Source organism: Capricornis sumatraensis, chromosome 6 (genome assembly GCF_032405125.1).
Source record: "Capricornis sumatraensis isolate serow.1 chromosome 6, serow.2, whole genome shotgun sequence".
In the NCBI taxonomy this organism is placed as follows: domain Eukaryota; kingdom Metazoa; phylum Chordata; class Mammalia; order Artiodactyla; family Bovidae; genus Capricornis; species Capricornis sumatraensis.
The window spans coordinates 25016002-25033694 of NC_091074.1; the positions used below are offsets into that span (position 1 = coordinate 25016002).

At 44.9% G+C, this 17693-nt stretch overlaps 1 protein-coding gene across 1 annotated transcript in view; it reads left to right on the top strand.

Moving 5' to 3' along the window:
- Positions 1 to 571: 571 nt before the first annotated feature.
- The window catches only part of MOB3B (MOB kinase activator 3B), a 140087-nt gene continuing 122965 nt past the window's right edge, over positions 572 to 17693 (top strand). Inside the window, exon 1 of the mRNA XM_068974330.1 lies at positions 572 to 1128. Within this exon, the coding sequence (XP_068830431.1) occupies positions 711 to 1128 (418 nt within the window). The 5' untranslated portion in view covers positions 572 to 710. The remainder of the gene's footprint in view (positions 1129 to 17693) is intronic.

Below are 17693 nucleotides of genomic sequence, written 5' to 3' on the forward strand. Positions count from 1 at the left end.
TCCTGTCTTGGCTATTGTAAATAGTGTCAAGAAGACACAATTTCCGTCACTTCTAAGGGATAATACAAAGGCTGGATCCTGATTCCAAGTTTCCAGGGAAATTTGCTCCAATCAGGTGTGTCCAAGAGGATGGGGGTCGTGGCCTCATGCTTACTCAAGGGTAGTGAAGAGTGGGGCAGATACTCTAAAAAGGACCATATGGGGATGTTATTGACTATCATGTTCATCCTTAATACCTGGGAGCGGCCCATTGAAACTATGACCACTTAGCAAAAAATTGTCAGAGATTTGACTAAGGCCGTAAAGAAAAAGGATGTGATACCTTTTTACCTTGGGTTGTATGATTTGATCACCAATACAGATTCTCAAGGGTTTGGCTTGAGTTCTACATTATTATACCTGGATGTAAGTGGGCACAGTCAGAAGCAAGGTGGAAATCGGGTCTAAGCCTTTTGCTATTTCTTAAATACAGATGGAACACTACTGAGACACTTTTCCTCTCCTACCTTTAGGAAGAAACATGAAGCTCCCCTGGAAATCATTCAAGAGGAAGATGGAAAGGGCTATCTAAAAGGGACTGAGAGCTGCAGACCGCAAGACTGGGGCCAGAGGGCTGGCAGTGGAAACCCCTGTTGGGTTGCGATCTCTCACTGAAAAGTCCCAGTGGCCTTTCTCCTTCCTGCCGAAGGAAGGGAGAGAAGGAGCAGACCATGTCCATAGCCTTGAAGCAGGTGTTCAACAAGGACAAGACCTTCCGGCCAAAGAGGAAATTTGAACCTGGCACGCAGAGGTTCGAACTCCACAAACGGGCTCAGGCCTCCCTCAACTCGGGCGTGGACCTGAAGGCAGCTGTGCAGCTGCCCAGCGGGGAGGACCAGAATGACTGGGTGGCGGTGCACGTGGTGGACTTCTTCAATCGCATCAACCTCATCTACGGCACCATCTGTGAGTTCTGTACCGAACGGACCTGCCCTGTGATGTCAGGGGGCCCCAAGTACGAATACCGGTGGCAGGATGACCTCAAGTACAAGAAGCCGACTGCCCTGCCGGCCCCCCAGTACATGAACCTTCTCATGGACTGGATCGAGGTCCAGATCAACAATGAAGACATCTTTCCAACGTGTGTGGGTAAGTCCATGATCAGCTGCCTGGTTATTTTGTCACATCCCACCCAAGCTTGGAAAGTTGGCAGAGGCTTCTTCTGAAGCGGCCTGCCTTTGAATGCTGGATAGCATCCATGTCACTGTTTCCCTAAATCCCATCATTCACGTACCTGCAGTTTCTTTTTCCATATCTAAGGACCTTATGGAAAAAAAAAAACGTGTGGACCACTTATAATTATTCTGTGGTCCTCAGTAGTGGGGAACACTGGCTTGATGAAGTTAAATTTGATCTTATTGACTTCCTTAGGATTAGACTCCAAACCCACCCAGAGTTCCTAGTGAGATTTTTAATTTGGAGCTAATTAACTGGTTAGTTACACTAACTCCAGGGCAGTGATTGGTAGTCATCTCTCAGGATGAGAAATCCCAATGTGGAAATCCATGGATTTGTTTGGGAGTTGAACAAACAGGTAATTGGCATTTTGGAGAAACAAGATCCTGGCATTCTCTTCTTCCCTGATCATAGGTATTAATTCCTGGCTGTTCTATTAACTCTGGACCATGATGGAGTGACTAGACCAACCCAGACACTTGGAATGTAAATGCTTTCATCTCCTTTGTACTAAAAACCATGAAACTCTTCAAGGGGAAGGACCAGACCTTTTCCATGTCTTTCATTTCTTTATGCTGCTGATCATTGGATCTGCCTACCTGGCAGGATGAATTTACAATTCAGTTTTAGGGCCTTTGGGTCAATAGAGATGAACACTCTCCTCCTTGCCTTGTTGTATCTCTGATGCCCAGAATGGTGCCCTGGAACCTTTTAGGCACTGAGGAACTATTTGTAGAATGATTGAAAAAATACATATGCTGCTGCAAAATATTATTGAAAAGATCTGAGAAGGTTGGGGTATAAAAAAAAAAAAAAAAAACAGAAAAAGCATTTGAAACACATTGCTGAAATCACCTTTATAGGCGGCATGTGTCCCCATGTGGCATATGGGAAGTTGAGGTGGGGTGTATGGAAGTAATTGCTTATATAAAAATAAAACATATATAACTTGACTAGAGTAGTATGTCCATCTTGAAATATTCAGCACACAAACCAGTTTGCTCAGATCCCTCCTGTTGCGTTGCCTTGCCTTGCCTGATCTCCTCTTGCACTTTCTCTCTGCTGGCTCTTGTAGGGCAGGAGGTGGGATGCATGATAACACAGTCCCCCTTGGTCGACTTGCCAGCATAGGAGGAAGAAGGCAGGTTTCAGAAACTCCCCTGGCTGTATAACTGGTGCCTTGGAGGAGTAGAAATTTCCTTGGCGCACGTCTTGCATTTTCATTGACTGTTGGAGGCTTCTTTTGGAGCTGGGAGGAATTTGTCTTTTCCGAAAGCATTACAAGCCACTGCCAAGGCTCTGTGCAGAACATGTGATAGCAATAAAGATAAATAAATCTGGGCAAGGATCCCTCCTTGTTGTCCTCCCCCTTCTGTTTCTGTTCTTTGATGCTTTGAACTCTGGGCACTTCTGTTCTCTCTGGCAACTGTGGTTACCACACAAAGTTGCTGACCAGAAATAACATCACAGAGCCTGGTGTGTTACTTAAGGGCGAGGAAGCTTCTGGCGGTCTCCTTGGAAAATAGGACATCATAGGTGATTTTAGACTTCAGAGGAAATCAGTGGATGCTGCTGGATCTCTCAGAGTAATTGACTTTGCTTTCTTTTTCTAAATGGTTTCCTTAGCCATTCACTATGCTTGGGGCAGGAGAAGGCAATGGCAACCCACTCCAGTACTCTTGCCTGGAGAATCCCGTGGATGGAGGAGCCTGGTAGGCTACAGTCCATGGGGTCACTAAGGGTCGGACACGACTGAGTGACTTCACTTTCACTTTTCACTTTCATGCATTGGAGAAGGCAATGGCAACCCACTCCAGTACTCTTGCCTGGAGAATCCCATGGACGGAGGAGCCTGGTAGGCTACGGTCCATGGGGTCACTAAGGGTAGGACACGACTGAGCGACTTCACTTTCACGCATTGGAGAAGGAAATGGCAACCCACTCCAGTACTCTTGCCTAGAGAATCCCAGGGACAGGGGAGCCTGTTGGGCTGCCGTCTATGGGGTCGCACAGAGTAGGACAAGACTGACATGACTTAGCAGTAGCAGCATGCTTGGGGCATGCTCACTTGATCAGAATCCACTGTTTCAGCTCTTCCCAATATGGACTTCACAGTATAAAAGTGTTCTGAGAGATCTTAATAGGTGCGTATGTTTTGTCTTTTTTTTTTTTTCCCATGGAAAAATAAGTTTGGGAAATGCTGAGTGAAACTGATTTCTTTACTGAAGGACTTTATATTAATGTGCATTAAATCTCCAAGAAATCTCTTGCAAAATCTGTATGTAGGTCAGGAAGCAACAGTTAGAACTGGACATGGAACAACAGACTGGTTCCAAATAGGAAAAGGAGTACGTCAAGGCTGAATATTGTTACCCTGCATATTTAACTTATATGCAGAGTATATCATGAGAAATGCTGGGCTGGGTGAAGCACAAGCGGGAATCAAGATTGCTGTGAGAAGTATCAATAACCTCAGAAATGCAATTGACACCACCCTTATGACAGAAAGTGAAGAACAACGAAAGAGCCTCTTGATGAAAGTGAAAGAGGAGAGTGAAAAAGTTGGCTTAAAGCTCAACATTCAGAAAACAAAGATCATGGCATCTGGTCCCATCACTTCATGGCAAATAGATGGTGAAACAGTGGAAACAGTGACAGACTTTATTTTGGGGGGCTCCAAAATCACTGTAGATGGTAACTGCAGCCATGAAATTAAAAGATGATTACTCCTTGGAAGGAAAGTTATGACCAACCTAGAGAGCACATTAAAAAGCAGAGACATTACTTTGCCAACAAAGGTCCGTCTAGTCAAGGCTATGGTTTTTCCAGTAGTCATGTATAGAAGGCACTGGCAACCCACTCCAGTACTCTTGCCTGAAAAATCCCATGGATGGAGGAGCCTGGTAGGCTGCTGTCTATGGGGTGGCAGAGAGTCGGACACGACTGATGCAACTTAGCAGCAGCAGCAGCAGCAGCATGTGTGAATGTGAGAGGTGGATTATAAAGAAAGCTGAAAGCTGAAGAATTGATGCTTTTGAACTGTGATGTTGGAGAAGACTCTTGAGAGTCCCTTGGACTGCAAAGAAATCAAACCAGTCAATCCTAAAGGAAATCAGTCCTGAATATTCATTGGAAGGACTGATGCTGAAGCTGAAACTCCAATACTTTGGTCACCTGATGTGAAGAACTGACTCATTTGGAAAGACCCTGATGCTGGGAAAGATTGAAGGCAGGAGGAGAAGGGGATGACAGAGGATGAGATAGTTGGATGGCATTACCAACTCAACGGACATGAGTTTGAGTAAACTCTGGGAGTTGGTGATGGACAGGGAGGCCAGGTGCTGTGGTCCATGGGGTCACAAAAAGTCGGACACGACTGAGCGACTGAACTGAACTCAAATCTCCAAGAAAAGTATATGGTAGTATGTAGGGGCTTCCCTGGTGGCTCAGATGGTAAAAGAATCTGCCTGCTAATGCAGGACATGTGGGTTTGATCCTTGGGTCAGGAAAATCCCCTGGAGAAGGGAATGGCTACCCACTCCAGGATTCTTGCCTGGAGAATTCCATGGACAGAGGAGCCTAGCAGGCTACAGTCCGTGGGGTTGCAAAGAGTTGGACACCACTGAGCGACTAACACTTTCACTTTCAGTATATCCTAGTTTGAACCTGGTACCTTCTTTCTTAATGGAATACTGTTAGCATCTTTCGAGAAATGTTCATCTGTATACATTAGAGTTGGCAAACTTTTGTATATATCAGAATTACTCAGGTCTTCTTTTCAAAATTTCTCCCTCAACAACTAAATCAGAATCTCTTAGGTGAGGCCTAAGTATCTGTACTTTTAGTAAGCTCCGCCCATTCTTCTTGTTTATACTGCCCAGAATACTTTCCGTCCCTTCCCCAGGAATAGTTTGTTTCTTATCTCTCTGGTTTTATCCATGTCATTCTCTCCTTTGAAATCCCCTAACATGTCTGTCTAGTGAATTCTCATTCCTTTGTACCATCTCCTCTGCGAAGACTGTCATCTTTCAGAATGTAAACCCCTTAAAGTTATGGAGTATGTCTTATTCAGTTGACTGTTTGAGCACCAAGTCCCGTCCTGGTGCTTTGCAAGTTGTTGGATGGATAGATGGATAGAAAAATAATCCTTATAAAGTTCCAGCATGTGTATGGTATGGTGCTGGTGATCAAAGTAAGCAAACGTCTCTAAAACCCATTATCACCATTCCTGGGTATTTCCTGCACCTTGCCTTCCATGGGGTTTAATTTTCTCTGTTTAACTTTTCCAAGATTAAAACATTCATTGTTCAGTCGCTAAGTTGTGTCAGACTCTTTCCAACGCCATAGACTGCAGCACACCAGGCTCCTCTGTCCTTAAGTATCTCCCTGAGTTTGCTCAAAGTCCTGTTCATGGAGTTGATAATGCCATCCAACCATCTCATCCTCTGTCACCCCTTTCTCCTGCCCTTAATCTTTCCCAGCACCAGGGTCTTTCCCAATGAGTTGACTCTTTGCATCTGGGATTTCTGCTTTGGCCCAGCTGCTTCATTCTTTCTGGATCTATTAGTATTATTAATTGCCCTTCCCTCTTCCCCAGTAGCATATTGGACACCTTCTGGCCTGGGAAGCTCATCTTCTGATGTGATTTATTTTTGCCTTTTCGAACTGTTCATGGGGTTCTTGCAGCAAGAATACTGGCATGGTTTGCCATTCTCTCTTCCAGTGGACCACATTTTGTCAGAACTCTCTACCATAACCTGTCCATCTTGGGGGGCCCTGCATGGCATGGCTCATAGCTTTATTAAGTTATACAAGCCCCTTTGCCATGAGACAAGGCTGTGATCCATGAAGAGGGTTAAATGATAGGGGTGAGTAAAAACCACCACCATCCACCACCACCCTGATGGTCTTCATTAGTATCCTGCTCACCTCTGCTGTTTGCTCTCAGATAACACTGTTGCTGTATTTGCAAAAACTTGTCTTTTTGGAGCCACTTTCTCTATGAGAATTCATTTCCTCTGCTTCTTCCTCCCCCTGATTCTAGCCTACTTTCCTTCTTTTTGATCTTGGTGCTGCCATGAGTCATTATCATGAAAATGATCAAGATGTCTGTCAGGATAAAGTGAAAGAGGAATTTCCAGCCAACAGCAGACCCTGGGCGGATGAGAAATTTGGGAGTTCTGCTTAGCATTATGGCTTTGAATCCCGGGCATATTTCTTGTCTTCTTGTCTGGGAATTGGGAGGAGTTCAAACTTCCCCTCCTCCCCACTGTGATTCGAGGAACCAGAACGGGAAAAATACAGACAGATGTGAAGGCTTCAGCCTCAGTTAGGTATTAAAGGATATAAACAGCTGTTGATCTCTACTGCTGAAAGAAGAACTCTCATCTGTTTCTGTATCCTGATTTAACTAGGATACCCGGGCTATTTCAGAAGTCAAGCCTTCTTGGTTGGGAGAATACCAAACAGATGTGGCTCCCTTGCGAACCAGAGTCTCCTCCACTCTCTCTTCATCCTCCCCAGTTTCCTTTGTTAAAAAGCCAACAGATGTTCCTGCAAAAGCTCCTAAAACAGCAGTAATTTCAGAAGCAAGGGCCACCTCCTCTTTGATTGTATCTCTTTTTAAACCGCTTTTAGAGGTAACGAAAGAAAAATAGAAAGCCACAGCCACCCACTTTTTAAATTCCATTGCCTGGCTAATCACAATAATTTTTCTGTTCTAGCCCCCAGCTTCCCTGTTTTTCTGTTATATAATGGAACTTAAATCTCAGATCTGACACTTAAGAAAAAAAGGGAGTTGAAAACTTAGCGCTACTCCAACTCATGTTTTTAAAATGTCTCTGAGCAGGAGGAATAAGAACATTTAAAAAATAATGACATCATCTCACCTACCTTTACAGTTTTAGAATAAATGGGTGTCAGAGAAGGAAAGAGCAAGGAAAGGGAGGGAACATGCATATACTGAGTTTGCTAAGCATCAAGCTCTAGACCTGGCACATTAATCTTTCTTGATTCTTATAATAACCGAATGAATTAAATATGCCACTTTACCAGTGAGGGAGCTGACATTGAAATGAGCCAAGGGGCTTTCCTAAGGTTGTACAGTTAATCAGTCATTTAGAAGTTAGGGTTTGAGCTCAAAAGTGTCTGGCCGAAAATCTCTGCACTTGTCACCCATTACCATTTATATTATAGCATGAATTGTTATTCTGCAGATTTCCTTCACATGGTGAAAGACTTCTCAATCATGGTTTTAGGAGGTTACCTAGGAGGGAAAATTTTTTCAGAAAACCTGATTTTGGGTATGCTGCTGCTAAGTCACTTCAGTCGTGTCCAACTCTGTGCAACCCCATAGACAGCAGCCCACCAGGCTCCCCTGTCCCTGGGATTCTCCAGGCAAGAACACTGGAGTGGGTTACCATTTCCTTCTCCAATTTTGGGTATAAGTTTTAAAGAAATGATTCTGGGTTTTTTGTTTGTTTGTTTCTGTTTTATTTTGTTTTTGTTTGCCCCTGCTTTCAAAAATCACCCCTAAAATGCCTGAGCAGTATGTGAGACACTGTATCTGTTCCCATGTCACAAGACTGAGCAGAGGGTGACAGCCTCCGGAAGATGCTTCATGCGCCCTGACTACCGTTACAGCATTTGGTCATTCACTCACTCGGTAAATGTTTGTGGAACGCCTGTTCAGAAGCGGGTCCTATTTTAGGCACCAAGAAGGAGCGAAGCAGACAGTTCGTGTCCTTGAGCAGTTTCCATAACGCCTAGCATGTCGAGTTGCTCCAAATTAATCTGCACATTCTTCCAAAATGAGTACTTTGCTCAGTGGACAAGTGCATGGTGGAATTGGCTGCCTCCCTCTGGCAGCCTCTCTCATGAGACTACAGCTGAGTCTCACCCTCTCTGAAAATACTGTGGCAGGAAACATAAGGCTATGAAAATATCCGTAGGGATGAACTTTTCAAACATGGGATGTTGGGGAACTGAGTTTAGAACTAGCCTTTAAATTTTAACTTTCATTTTCTATTGTCTCCCTCGTGGTTTTTAAATTTTGATATAAATCGAGATAATGCTGGAAAGACAGCGTATATGTCATCAAAATATACTTACAGTATGGCAGGACTAGCACTGGGCTTGTAGACAGAGACCAGCTCTGCTGTTATAAAATGCTGCAGTGACCATAGTAAACACTAGGCACTGTGTGCTATCGGTAAACACGTAACCTCTGAGCTTACATTACTCTGTGTGAAGATTCCCGTTTCACAGGGCTGTTGCCAAGAATGAAGCAGTGTGAATGAAAACACCCACCGCAGAGCCATAAGCCCCCATAATAAGTGCTAAGTGCTAAGTCACTTCAGTTGCATCCGACTGTGTGTGACCCTGTGGACTGTAGCCCGCCAGGCTCCTCTGTCCATGGGGATTCTCCAGGCGAGAATACTGGAGCGGGTTGCCATGCCCTCCTCCAGGGGATCTTCCCAACCCAGGGATCGAACCTGCATCTTTAATGTCTCCTACATTAGCAGTCAGGTTCTTCAGCACTAGCGCTACCTAGGCCCTCATGCTGCTGCTGCTGCTGCTAAGTCGCTTCAGTCGTGTCCGACTCTGTGCGACCCCAGAGACGGCAGCCCACCAGGCTCACCCGTCCTTGGGATGCTCCAGGCAAGAACACTGGAGTGGATTGCCATTTCCTTCTCCAACGCATGAAAGTGAAGAGGTGCTAAAATACAAATGTATGTCAGCTGCCTCTCTCTCTCTGCATATGTTTCTACATAACTGTCAACCAAAACTCTTGGAGCCCACTTGATGATTTCTGATCAAGTGATTTTAGCCCCAGATAAAACAAAACGCACTGTAAGAGACTCAACTTGATTTTTTAAAACTTAGCTGTCCTTTTTCTTGGATTGCTCTGTGATGTGGGGGTCATGTGAAAGTGTTAGTTGCTCAGTGGTATCTGACTCTTTGTGATCCCATGGGACTGTAGCCTACCAGGCTTCTCTGTCCAAGGAATTATCCAGGCAAGAATAATGAAGTGGGTAGCTATTCCCTTCACCAGGGGATCTTCCTGACCCAGGGATCAAACCCAGGTCTCTGGCATTGCAGGCAAATTCTTTACCATCTGAGCCACTAGGGAAGCCTGATGTGGTGAGGGGGCGCTCATAAATATCCTCGAGGGCTTTGGGAAATTTCAACGTTTCTTTAGAAGTCAGACCGACTCCTGTTGTCAGGGCTGAGCACTTACCTCTTTAAAGAGAAAGCTACTGGGAAGGATCATCTCTCTTGGTTTTTAAAAGACTGAGTATTGGGGACTTCTTGGAGGTCCAGTGATTGAGAATCTGCCTGCCAATGTAGGGGACATGGGTTCAATCCCTGGTCCAGGAAGATCCCATGTGGTGAAGGGCAGCTGAACCCATGCACTACAAGTACTGAAGCTGGTTCACCTAAGAGTCTGTGCTTGGCAACAGAGAAGCCACTGGAACACCTCAACTAGAGAGTAGCCCCTACTCGCTGCAACTAGAAGAAAGCCTGTGCACAGCAACAAAGACCCAGTGCAGCCAAAAAAAGAAAAAAGACGGAGTACAGAACCTGCGGGTGCCCATTTCAACCCAGCAGACCTCAGCAGAGACTGGGTGTAGGTTAGCTGGGGAAGGGGGGAGATAGCCAACTAGTCACGTCTGGGACAAGCCATTCGCTAAAATCAGTGTTGGGTGAGCTGCCCTGGGTTTGATCTCTCAAGAGGAAGGGAAAAGATTTTCAGCACCAAGAATGGAGCCTCCAAGCTAGGCTTGCTAACTGGCAAGTTGTTCCTAAGGCTCTGGAAACATGTTTTGCCTTTGGGATCTGAAAAACTATTTGGCAGGGCACCCCTGGTGACTCAGATGGTAAAGAATCTGCCTGCAATGCAGGACACCCGGGTTCGATCACTGGGTTGGGAAGATCCCCTGGAGAAGGAAATGGCAGTCCACTCCAGGTTCCTTGCCTGGAGAATTCCACGAACAGAGGAGCCTGGCGGGCTACAGTCCATGGGGTCGCAAAGAGTCGGGCACGACTGAGTGACTAACACACACAAACTGTTTGGTGCCCTAAGAATTTACTCACTGGGAATGCATCATAACAAAGCTGCAATTTTCTGAACACTTTACCTGCATCATGTATTTTAATCTGTAAAATGACCCCATAAGGCAGGTAGCATGAGGTCCATGTCGATGAAAAAGATTAAATCACTTGCCTGGGGTCGCATGGACAGACCTAGAATTCAAACCCAAAGCAGCTCAGCTCTATAGCCCATGCTCTCAGATAATGCAGCATCTCATGTCTGTGGTGTTCTCACCCCAGGAACAGCATCACTCTTGTTTAGCCCTCCCTGCGGCCTCACATGTTAAATCCTCTCTAGGAAGTGTCCTGACGTAAGTCCACATTTACAGAGAAGGATGAGAATCAGAAAGGGCCCTGCATCCTATGCAGATCATACTGGGTCCTTGCTGATGGTAACTCTTAAAGTTCTGCTCCTGGTGAGAACTTGCCTTCTCTAGATTTTGACCTCCCCTAGTTTATTAAGTCATCTATTCATCCAGTCATCTGTTCATGGAAACCATGCAGAGAGAGCTGAATCCACTCTTCCTCACCCCCACTGGCTGTGGGCGAATGGATGGTCTTTTGTGGATGCGCCCAGTTCCCTGCTCCCACTTGTTACGGCAAGTGGACTCTGTCACGGCTGTGACTCTGTGGCTGAGTTCTTGAGCACAATGGTAAATAACCACCCCCACTCGACAAACCCCAAGAGATACCTCTGGAAAATGGTGAGGTCCACCAGTGTGCTAAGAAGCAGTCAGGGGGGAAAGGAGTAGAGAGGGGAGCCCAGAGGGCCTAGTGGTTGCCCTGTAAGTTAATGCTAATTACCTGCTGTCCTCATCTGCACTGAGTTTCCTCTTACCCGTGCTGTGTAATTTTAATGAGCCAAATCTCAAATGACAAGTCATTACATCTCAGCATCAGCTGGGACGGGCTCCGGGCTATGTGATACTCAGTGGAAAACAAAGATGAAAAATAAAGGCTGCAATTGGGGTGGCGGTATCTGCTGCTTTTCGGGGCTTCCCTAGTGACTCAGAGGTAAAGAATCTGCCTGCCACTGCAGAAGACGTGGGTCCAATCCCTGGGTTGGGAAGATCCCCTAGAAAAGGAAATGGCAACCCATGCCAGTATTCTTGCTTGGGAAATCTCATGGACAGAAGGAGCCTGGAGGGCTACAGTCCATGGGGTTGCAAAGGAGTTGACTATGATTTAGCGCCTAAACAACAACAGTAACCAGCTGCTTTTACTTGTTTGTGGTTGTAGACATGACATCCCTCCTTAGTCAATGAAGACTGCCTTGCGGAGGTCAGTGCTGCTTGGAGACACAGATCCACTCAGCACCAACCTGGTTTTTTTTTTTCTTTTTTTAAATTTAAATTTATTTATTTGGCTGTACTGTGTCTTCATTGTGGCATGCAGGATCTTTAGTTGCAGCATGCAAACTCATAGTTGCAGTATGTGGGATCTACATCCAGGGATCCAACCAGGGATCGAACCCGGGTCCCCTGCATTGGGAGCATGGAGTCTTAGGCACTGGACCACCAGGGAAGTCCCGGCACCAAGCCTTAAGGGATGTGGAAATGTATCTGGAGATGCAATGGGATGGGAAAAAAACCAGCTAACCGGAACTCTAACCCAGAACAAAGATAGAATTGGAAGGAGCAGTTGTATAAGCCGCGTGAAGTGAGGACGAGATCCCCATAGCTTACCGGATTACCACTGATGAGCCAGCTGAGTGCTAACGAGCACAGGTTTTTGTTTATCTGAGCTGTGCATACCTATCAGCAGGGCCCTGACACCAGAGTCTTTCTCTCTGTGCCCTCCTCACAGGTCTCCGCCTCCCCGCTAGATGAAGAAGGTATCCTTACTCTGTCATTTTGAAGGGAGCCCGAGTTATTGTCCTGCCCTAGATCTCATATGTGGAGAGTGAGTCTCAAGCATTTCCTTCAAAAGACCTTTGTAGGTTTCAGGACATGTAGTGTCTATTACATAACAGAGAGAAGAAGGAGAAGGCAATGGCATCCCACTCCGGTACTCTTGTCTGGAAAATCCCATGGATGGAGGAGCCTGGTAGGCTGCAGTCCATGGGGTCGCGAAGAGTCGGACACGACTTTCACTTTTCACTTTCATGCATTGGAGAAGGAAACGGCAACCCACTCCAGTGTTCTTGCCTGGAGAATCCCAGGGATGGGGGAGCCTGGTGGGCTGCCATCTATGGGGTAGCACAGAGTCGGACACAACTGAAGCAACTTAGCAGCAGTAGCAGTATCTATTAAGGCGTCTGCATGTAAGAACTTTCTGGTGTTTCATCTTTAAAAACTCATGCTAAATTTATATTCTAAAGGCTAATTCTATCCTTGTTTTCCTTGTCACAAGTCATGTCTTTCTTTTAAGTCTTCTGGTAAAGTGGATGCTCTGGGAAGATGAGCCAGTTTGGGAAGGTGGGGGTGGTGGCAAAAAGGAACAAAAGCATTAGTCTCTGTTAGATCTGAGTTTTAATCCCACTTATCAACTGTTATTAGAAAAATTTCACTCTCTGAGCTTGTTTGCTCATAATTGCATATAAAAGTGTCTACTTCATAGGAGTGTTGAGATTATTCAATGACATGCTGCCTGTAAAACACTTAGCACAGTGTCGAGACATCGACTGGACAGGCTTTCAGTGTTTCTCAATATCACACAGTATCAGTGTGAAGAGTTAGACTTCTCAGGTGAATTCAGGTAGGAAAAGAGAGAAGGTAAAATGAGTCAGTAATTCTCTCATTTGGCTGTGGCGTTGAGCCCACATTTTCATCTCCTGCTGTATCTTGTGGACCCTTTGGAAGAAAAGGTAAGCGTCTGTGGGATTCTAGCTTGGCACTGATAGCCAGACCGGGTTGCGCCCCAGAGGAACTTGAGAAGATGTTCACGTGAATAGCATGTGAGGCCTCACAGAGCCAACCCTACCTTCTTGTTTCTGCTTCATGCCGCTGCACCCAGCTTTACAGGAAGTAAAGCTACATGTGTCTGCTTGAAGTAGACGCATGGTGAACTAATCGCTACTATCTCAGTGTAAATTGACTCATGCCGTAGAGTTCATATCACAGAATAGGAAATTCCTGAAAATTGTGAGGCAGTTGCATTTTTGTCACTTGGCTGATATTTTCATTTCTCAGAGAGCATTTAGCATTTTAAGAAAGCTTGGCAAAGAATCCTTTTAGTGTGTGAATACACATTCTTCAAATTAAGGCCTAGGTTTTCAGTGTTTCTACATTGTCTGGCCCAGGATACCAGAACTCGAGGGCAGTGATGAATTAAGGGAGCAGCTCTAGCCAATAGTCAAGTGTTCGTTCTGTTGCCTATGCCTGGGATTCACCCTACAGCAGCTGGCTCCTGTCTGGCTTTTGGGCTGGCTGAAGTGAGGAGCCCTAATGCCTGTGTGGCACCACAGTGAAACCTCAGCATCTGAGAACCACCAAGAATTACTTGCTGGGTAATTTCTTGTGGGTAATTTCCTTCAACGTCACTCGATTGCCTAGCCCAGCCAGGGAATCCTCCTATGGCCTCCAGGAGTGGAGTGAAGAAACCTGTTGAATATTGGGGATTTACCTGTTTCAGCCTTCAGATGAACTATTCACATTTCACCATCCCAAAATGGGGAAGGAAAAGCCTGTAGTGTTGGAGAAGACTCTTGAGAGTCCCTTGGACTGCAAGGAGATCCAACCAGTCCATCCTAAAGGAGATCAGTCCTGGGTGTTCATTGGAAGGACTGATGTTGAAGCTGAAACTCCAATCCTTTGGCCACCTGATGCAAAGAGCTGACTCATTTGAAAAGACCCTGATGCTGGGAAAGATTGAGGGCAGGAGGAGAAGGGGACGACAGGATGAGATGGCTGGATGTCATCACCAACTCAATGGACATGGGTTTGGGTGGACTCCTGGAGTTGGTGATGGACAGGGAGGCCTGGCGTGCTGTGGTTCTTGGGGTCGCAAAGAGTCAGACATAACTGAGTGACTGAACTGAACTGAGGGCATCTGTCTTTCTGTGTCTTTGAATTGTGAGCAGATATGTTAAATATATGTACTAAGTCCCCTAGGAAATTATCTGTGAACAGTAATTGTCATAACACATAGGTTGTATTATGATGGCTTTATTTTGTTTTCCAAAAACAGTAAGGTTTCATCATCAGTCCAGGTTCAAATCTGTTCCTCTCATGGGCTTTGTGACCTTGGCAAGCCCTGACTATCTCTGAGCCTGTCTCCTCATCTGGAAAGTAGGGGTATTAAAGGGTATTAATAAGTATACCCACTTCATAAGCTTATGAGAATTCAGTGTCGAACTGCATATAAGGCTCTTAGTGAGTTCCTGGTAGAGAACCAAGTGCTGAATACATCTGGGCTTTATTTCTTTTCATGGTGGTATAAAAAGGAAAGACCAGTGATTTATTGTAGTTTGTAATGCTTGATTATGTAAGAGAATTTCTCCTGCAGTATTTGATGTACATTTCTTTTCCAACAGAAATAAAAATTGAGAAAAGCTATTGATCGTTATATAATTACAATAGTTATCTTGGAAAAAGAGTAATTTTTCACATCCGTTAGAATACCGGTTAAATAATCCAGATATGAATACATTGCTGAAATCAGTAGATTCCATTTTTTGGTCAGGTAGTAATTCCAAAGTTTAAAGTACAGAAATAATAATATTAGTTGACATTTATTACCTGTTCTGGGCTCAAAAGCATGCAGGTTCTTTATGTCTTTGTTGTTTTTTTTTTCCTTTTGGCCTCCACGCATGACTTGGGAGATCTTAGTTTCCCAACCGGGGATTGCACGTCGGGCTTGTACAATGAAACCCTGAGTCCTAACCATTGGACCACCAGGGAATTCCCTGTGTGTATTTTTTTTTTCCCTCTATCCTCAAAGTAGCCCCAGTTGACATTATCCTTATCCCTATTCTCAAGTGAAGAGACTGAGATAAGTTCTTTCCCTAAAGTGTGGGGAGAGTTGAAATGTCAAACTGGGGTGGTGAAGCACTCAGGTAATCACAAGAACTGTAAGCTCCCACACCCTAGGATTGGACAGAACAAGCAAGGAGAGGGGATGGCTAATACCTGGGAGCCAAGGCTGCTCAGCATTGGGAGCATTGCCCTTTCTGTAGAACTGGAACCAATGAGAGGATGCCGCCCTGCTGGAGGCTGAGGAGAATGCGGGAGAAATGTGGGCTCCTGTGTCCCTCCTCCAGTCCCCTGCCGGGGCTGCCCATGATCTTGGGTAAAGGGGTCTGGGAAACATGTGTAGGGAATGTATCTGCGAGCAAATAAGCAAACAACTGGCATATAGAGAAAACAGATATATAACAAACATGAGATAATTTTAGGTAGTGATGAGTTCTATAAAGACAGAGTTGGCAAAGGAAATTGGGATGCTGTAAGATTTCAGCATAGGGCGTCCTTGGTGGCTCAGATGATAAAAAAAAATCTGCCTGCATTGCAGGAGACCTGGGTTCAATCCCTGGGTCGGGAACATACCCTGGAGAAGGGCATGGCTACCAGTATACCACTCCAGTATTCTTGCCTGGAGAATTCCATGAACTGGAAGAGCCTGGCAGACTATAGTCCACAGATAATATAGATGTATAATAGAACAGTGGCCTCAAACTTTTTAGGTCTTGGAACTCCTTCAGACTCCTAAAAATTATTGAGAGTCCTAAAATTCTTTCATTTTTAACAAGTATCAATTGTTATCATATTAGAAATTAAAACAAAATTTTTAGGCATTTTTATTAACTCTTTGAAAAATAACAATAACAAATGCATCACATATTAATGTAAATAATATTTTAAAGAAAAATAGCTGCATTACCCAACCCCCCAAAAAAAATTAGTTAGAAGAGTGGCATTGTTTAACTTTTTGCAAATCTCTTTAATGTCTGATTTCATAGAAAACAGCTGGACTTTCTTATCTGCTTCTGCATTCCAATCTATAGTTCAAGTCCACCTCTGCAGGGATATGTAGTTGGAAAGGGGAGAACTTTGTGTACCTGTAAAAGGAACCCCGGGGATCCACACAACCCCGTGAGAGCCGCTGCTATAGATAAAGCAATGAGGAAGCCAGTCCTTTGCACCTTGTAGACACTTGATGATTTTGGTTGAATGAACATAAATTAAGATTACATTGAGGGTTTCACAGTGTCTCTTGTGATAAATAGTGACATTGGTGACATGGTGATAGTATAAACCAGTTAGACAAGATTCTTAGGGGCCATTGATCTGCACAACACGTGCTTTGTGGTATTTACCCAGCAATCCTGATGACCTTAGGGTTCAGAGTCATGCAGGTTCCCTGTCACAGACTTTAGTAGGGCCACTGAAAGAAAGATGCTAATTAGTCTAGTCTCTGAAAAAAATGCACACTCTCTCCATACAAAATAGATAACTAACAAGGACCCACTGTATAGCACGGGCACTCTACTCAATACTCTGTAATGACCCATATGGGAACAGAATCCAAAAAAGAGTGGATATATGTGTATGTATAACTGAATCACCTTGCCGTACACCTAAAACTAGCACAACATTGTATATCAACTATACTCCAATAAAAATTAAAAAAATATGCCCTCTGGTTTCCTTAACACTATGTCCACACTAGCATAATGAGCTAGTTCAGAGGAGATTAGTTCACTGGTGGTGCTAGGTGTGTCCACGTTGTTGTGGTTGTGTAGTTGCCAGGTTGTGTTAGACTCTTTTGAGACCCCATGGACTGCAGCCCACCAGATTCCTCCATGGGAGTTCCTAGGCCAGAATGCTGGAGTGGGTTGCCATCTTCTTCTCCAGGGGATCTTCCTGACCCAGGGATTGAACCCATGTCTCCTGTATAGCAGATGGATCATTTACCCCTGAGCCACTGGGGAGCCCCTTGTGTGTACAGAGGAAGTATTTATTAACTTTTTATGGCTGTGTCTTCTTTGCTGTGTGGGGGCTTTCTCTCGTTGCAGAGAATGGGGGCTACTCTGGCTTCCTCACGGGGGCTTCTGACTGCAGTGACTTGTCTTGCTGTGGAGCACGGGCTCTAGGGTGCGTGGGCTTCGGTAGTTATGGTGCGTGGGGTCTAGAGCGGGCTTCAGTAGTTGTGGCACACAGGCGTAGTTGCTCCTCTGTGTGTGGGGTCTTCCTGAACCAGGGATCAAACCAATGTCCCCTACATTGCAAGGGGGACTCTTAACCACTTTAAGTGGAATTTTTATGATGTAATTGCAACAATGTGCTGTACAATACAGAGTGGTAAATCACTCTGTGTGTCACTGGTGGTAAATCACCTTGAAAATTTTATGCAACAGTATTCAACTTTCTGTCTGGGTGAGAGAAGTTATGCGTTTTTTCTCACCATCAACTAATATTTATTCTTGTAGAATGCTGACATTAGCC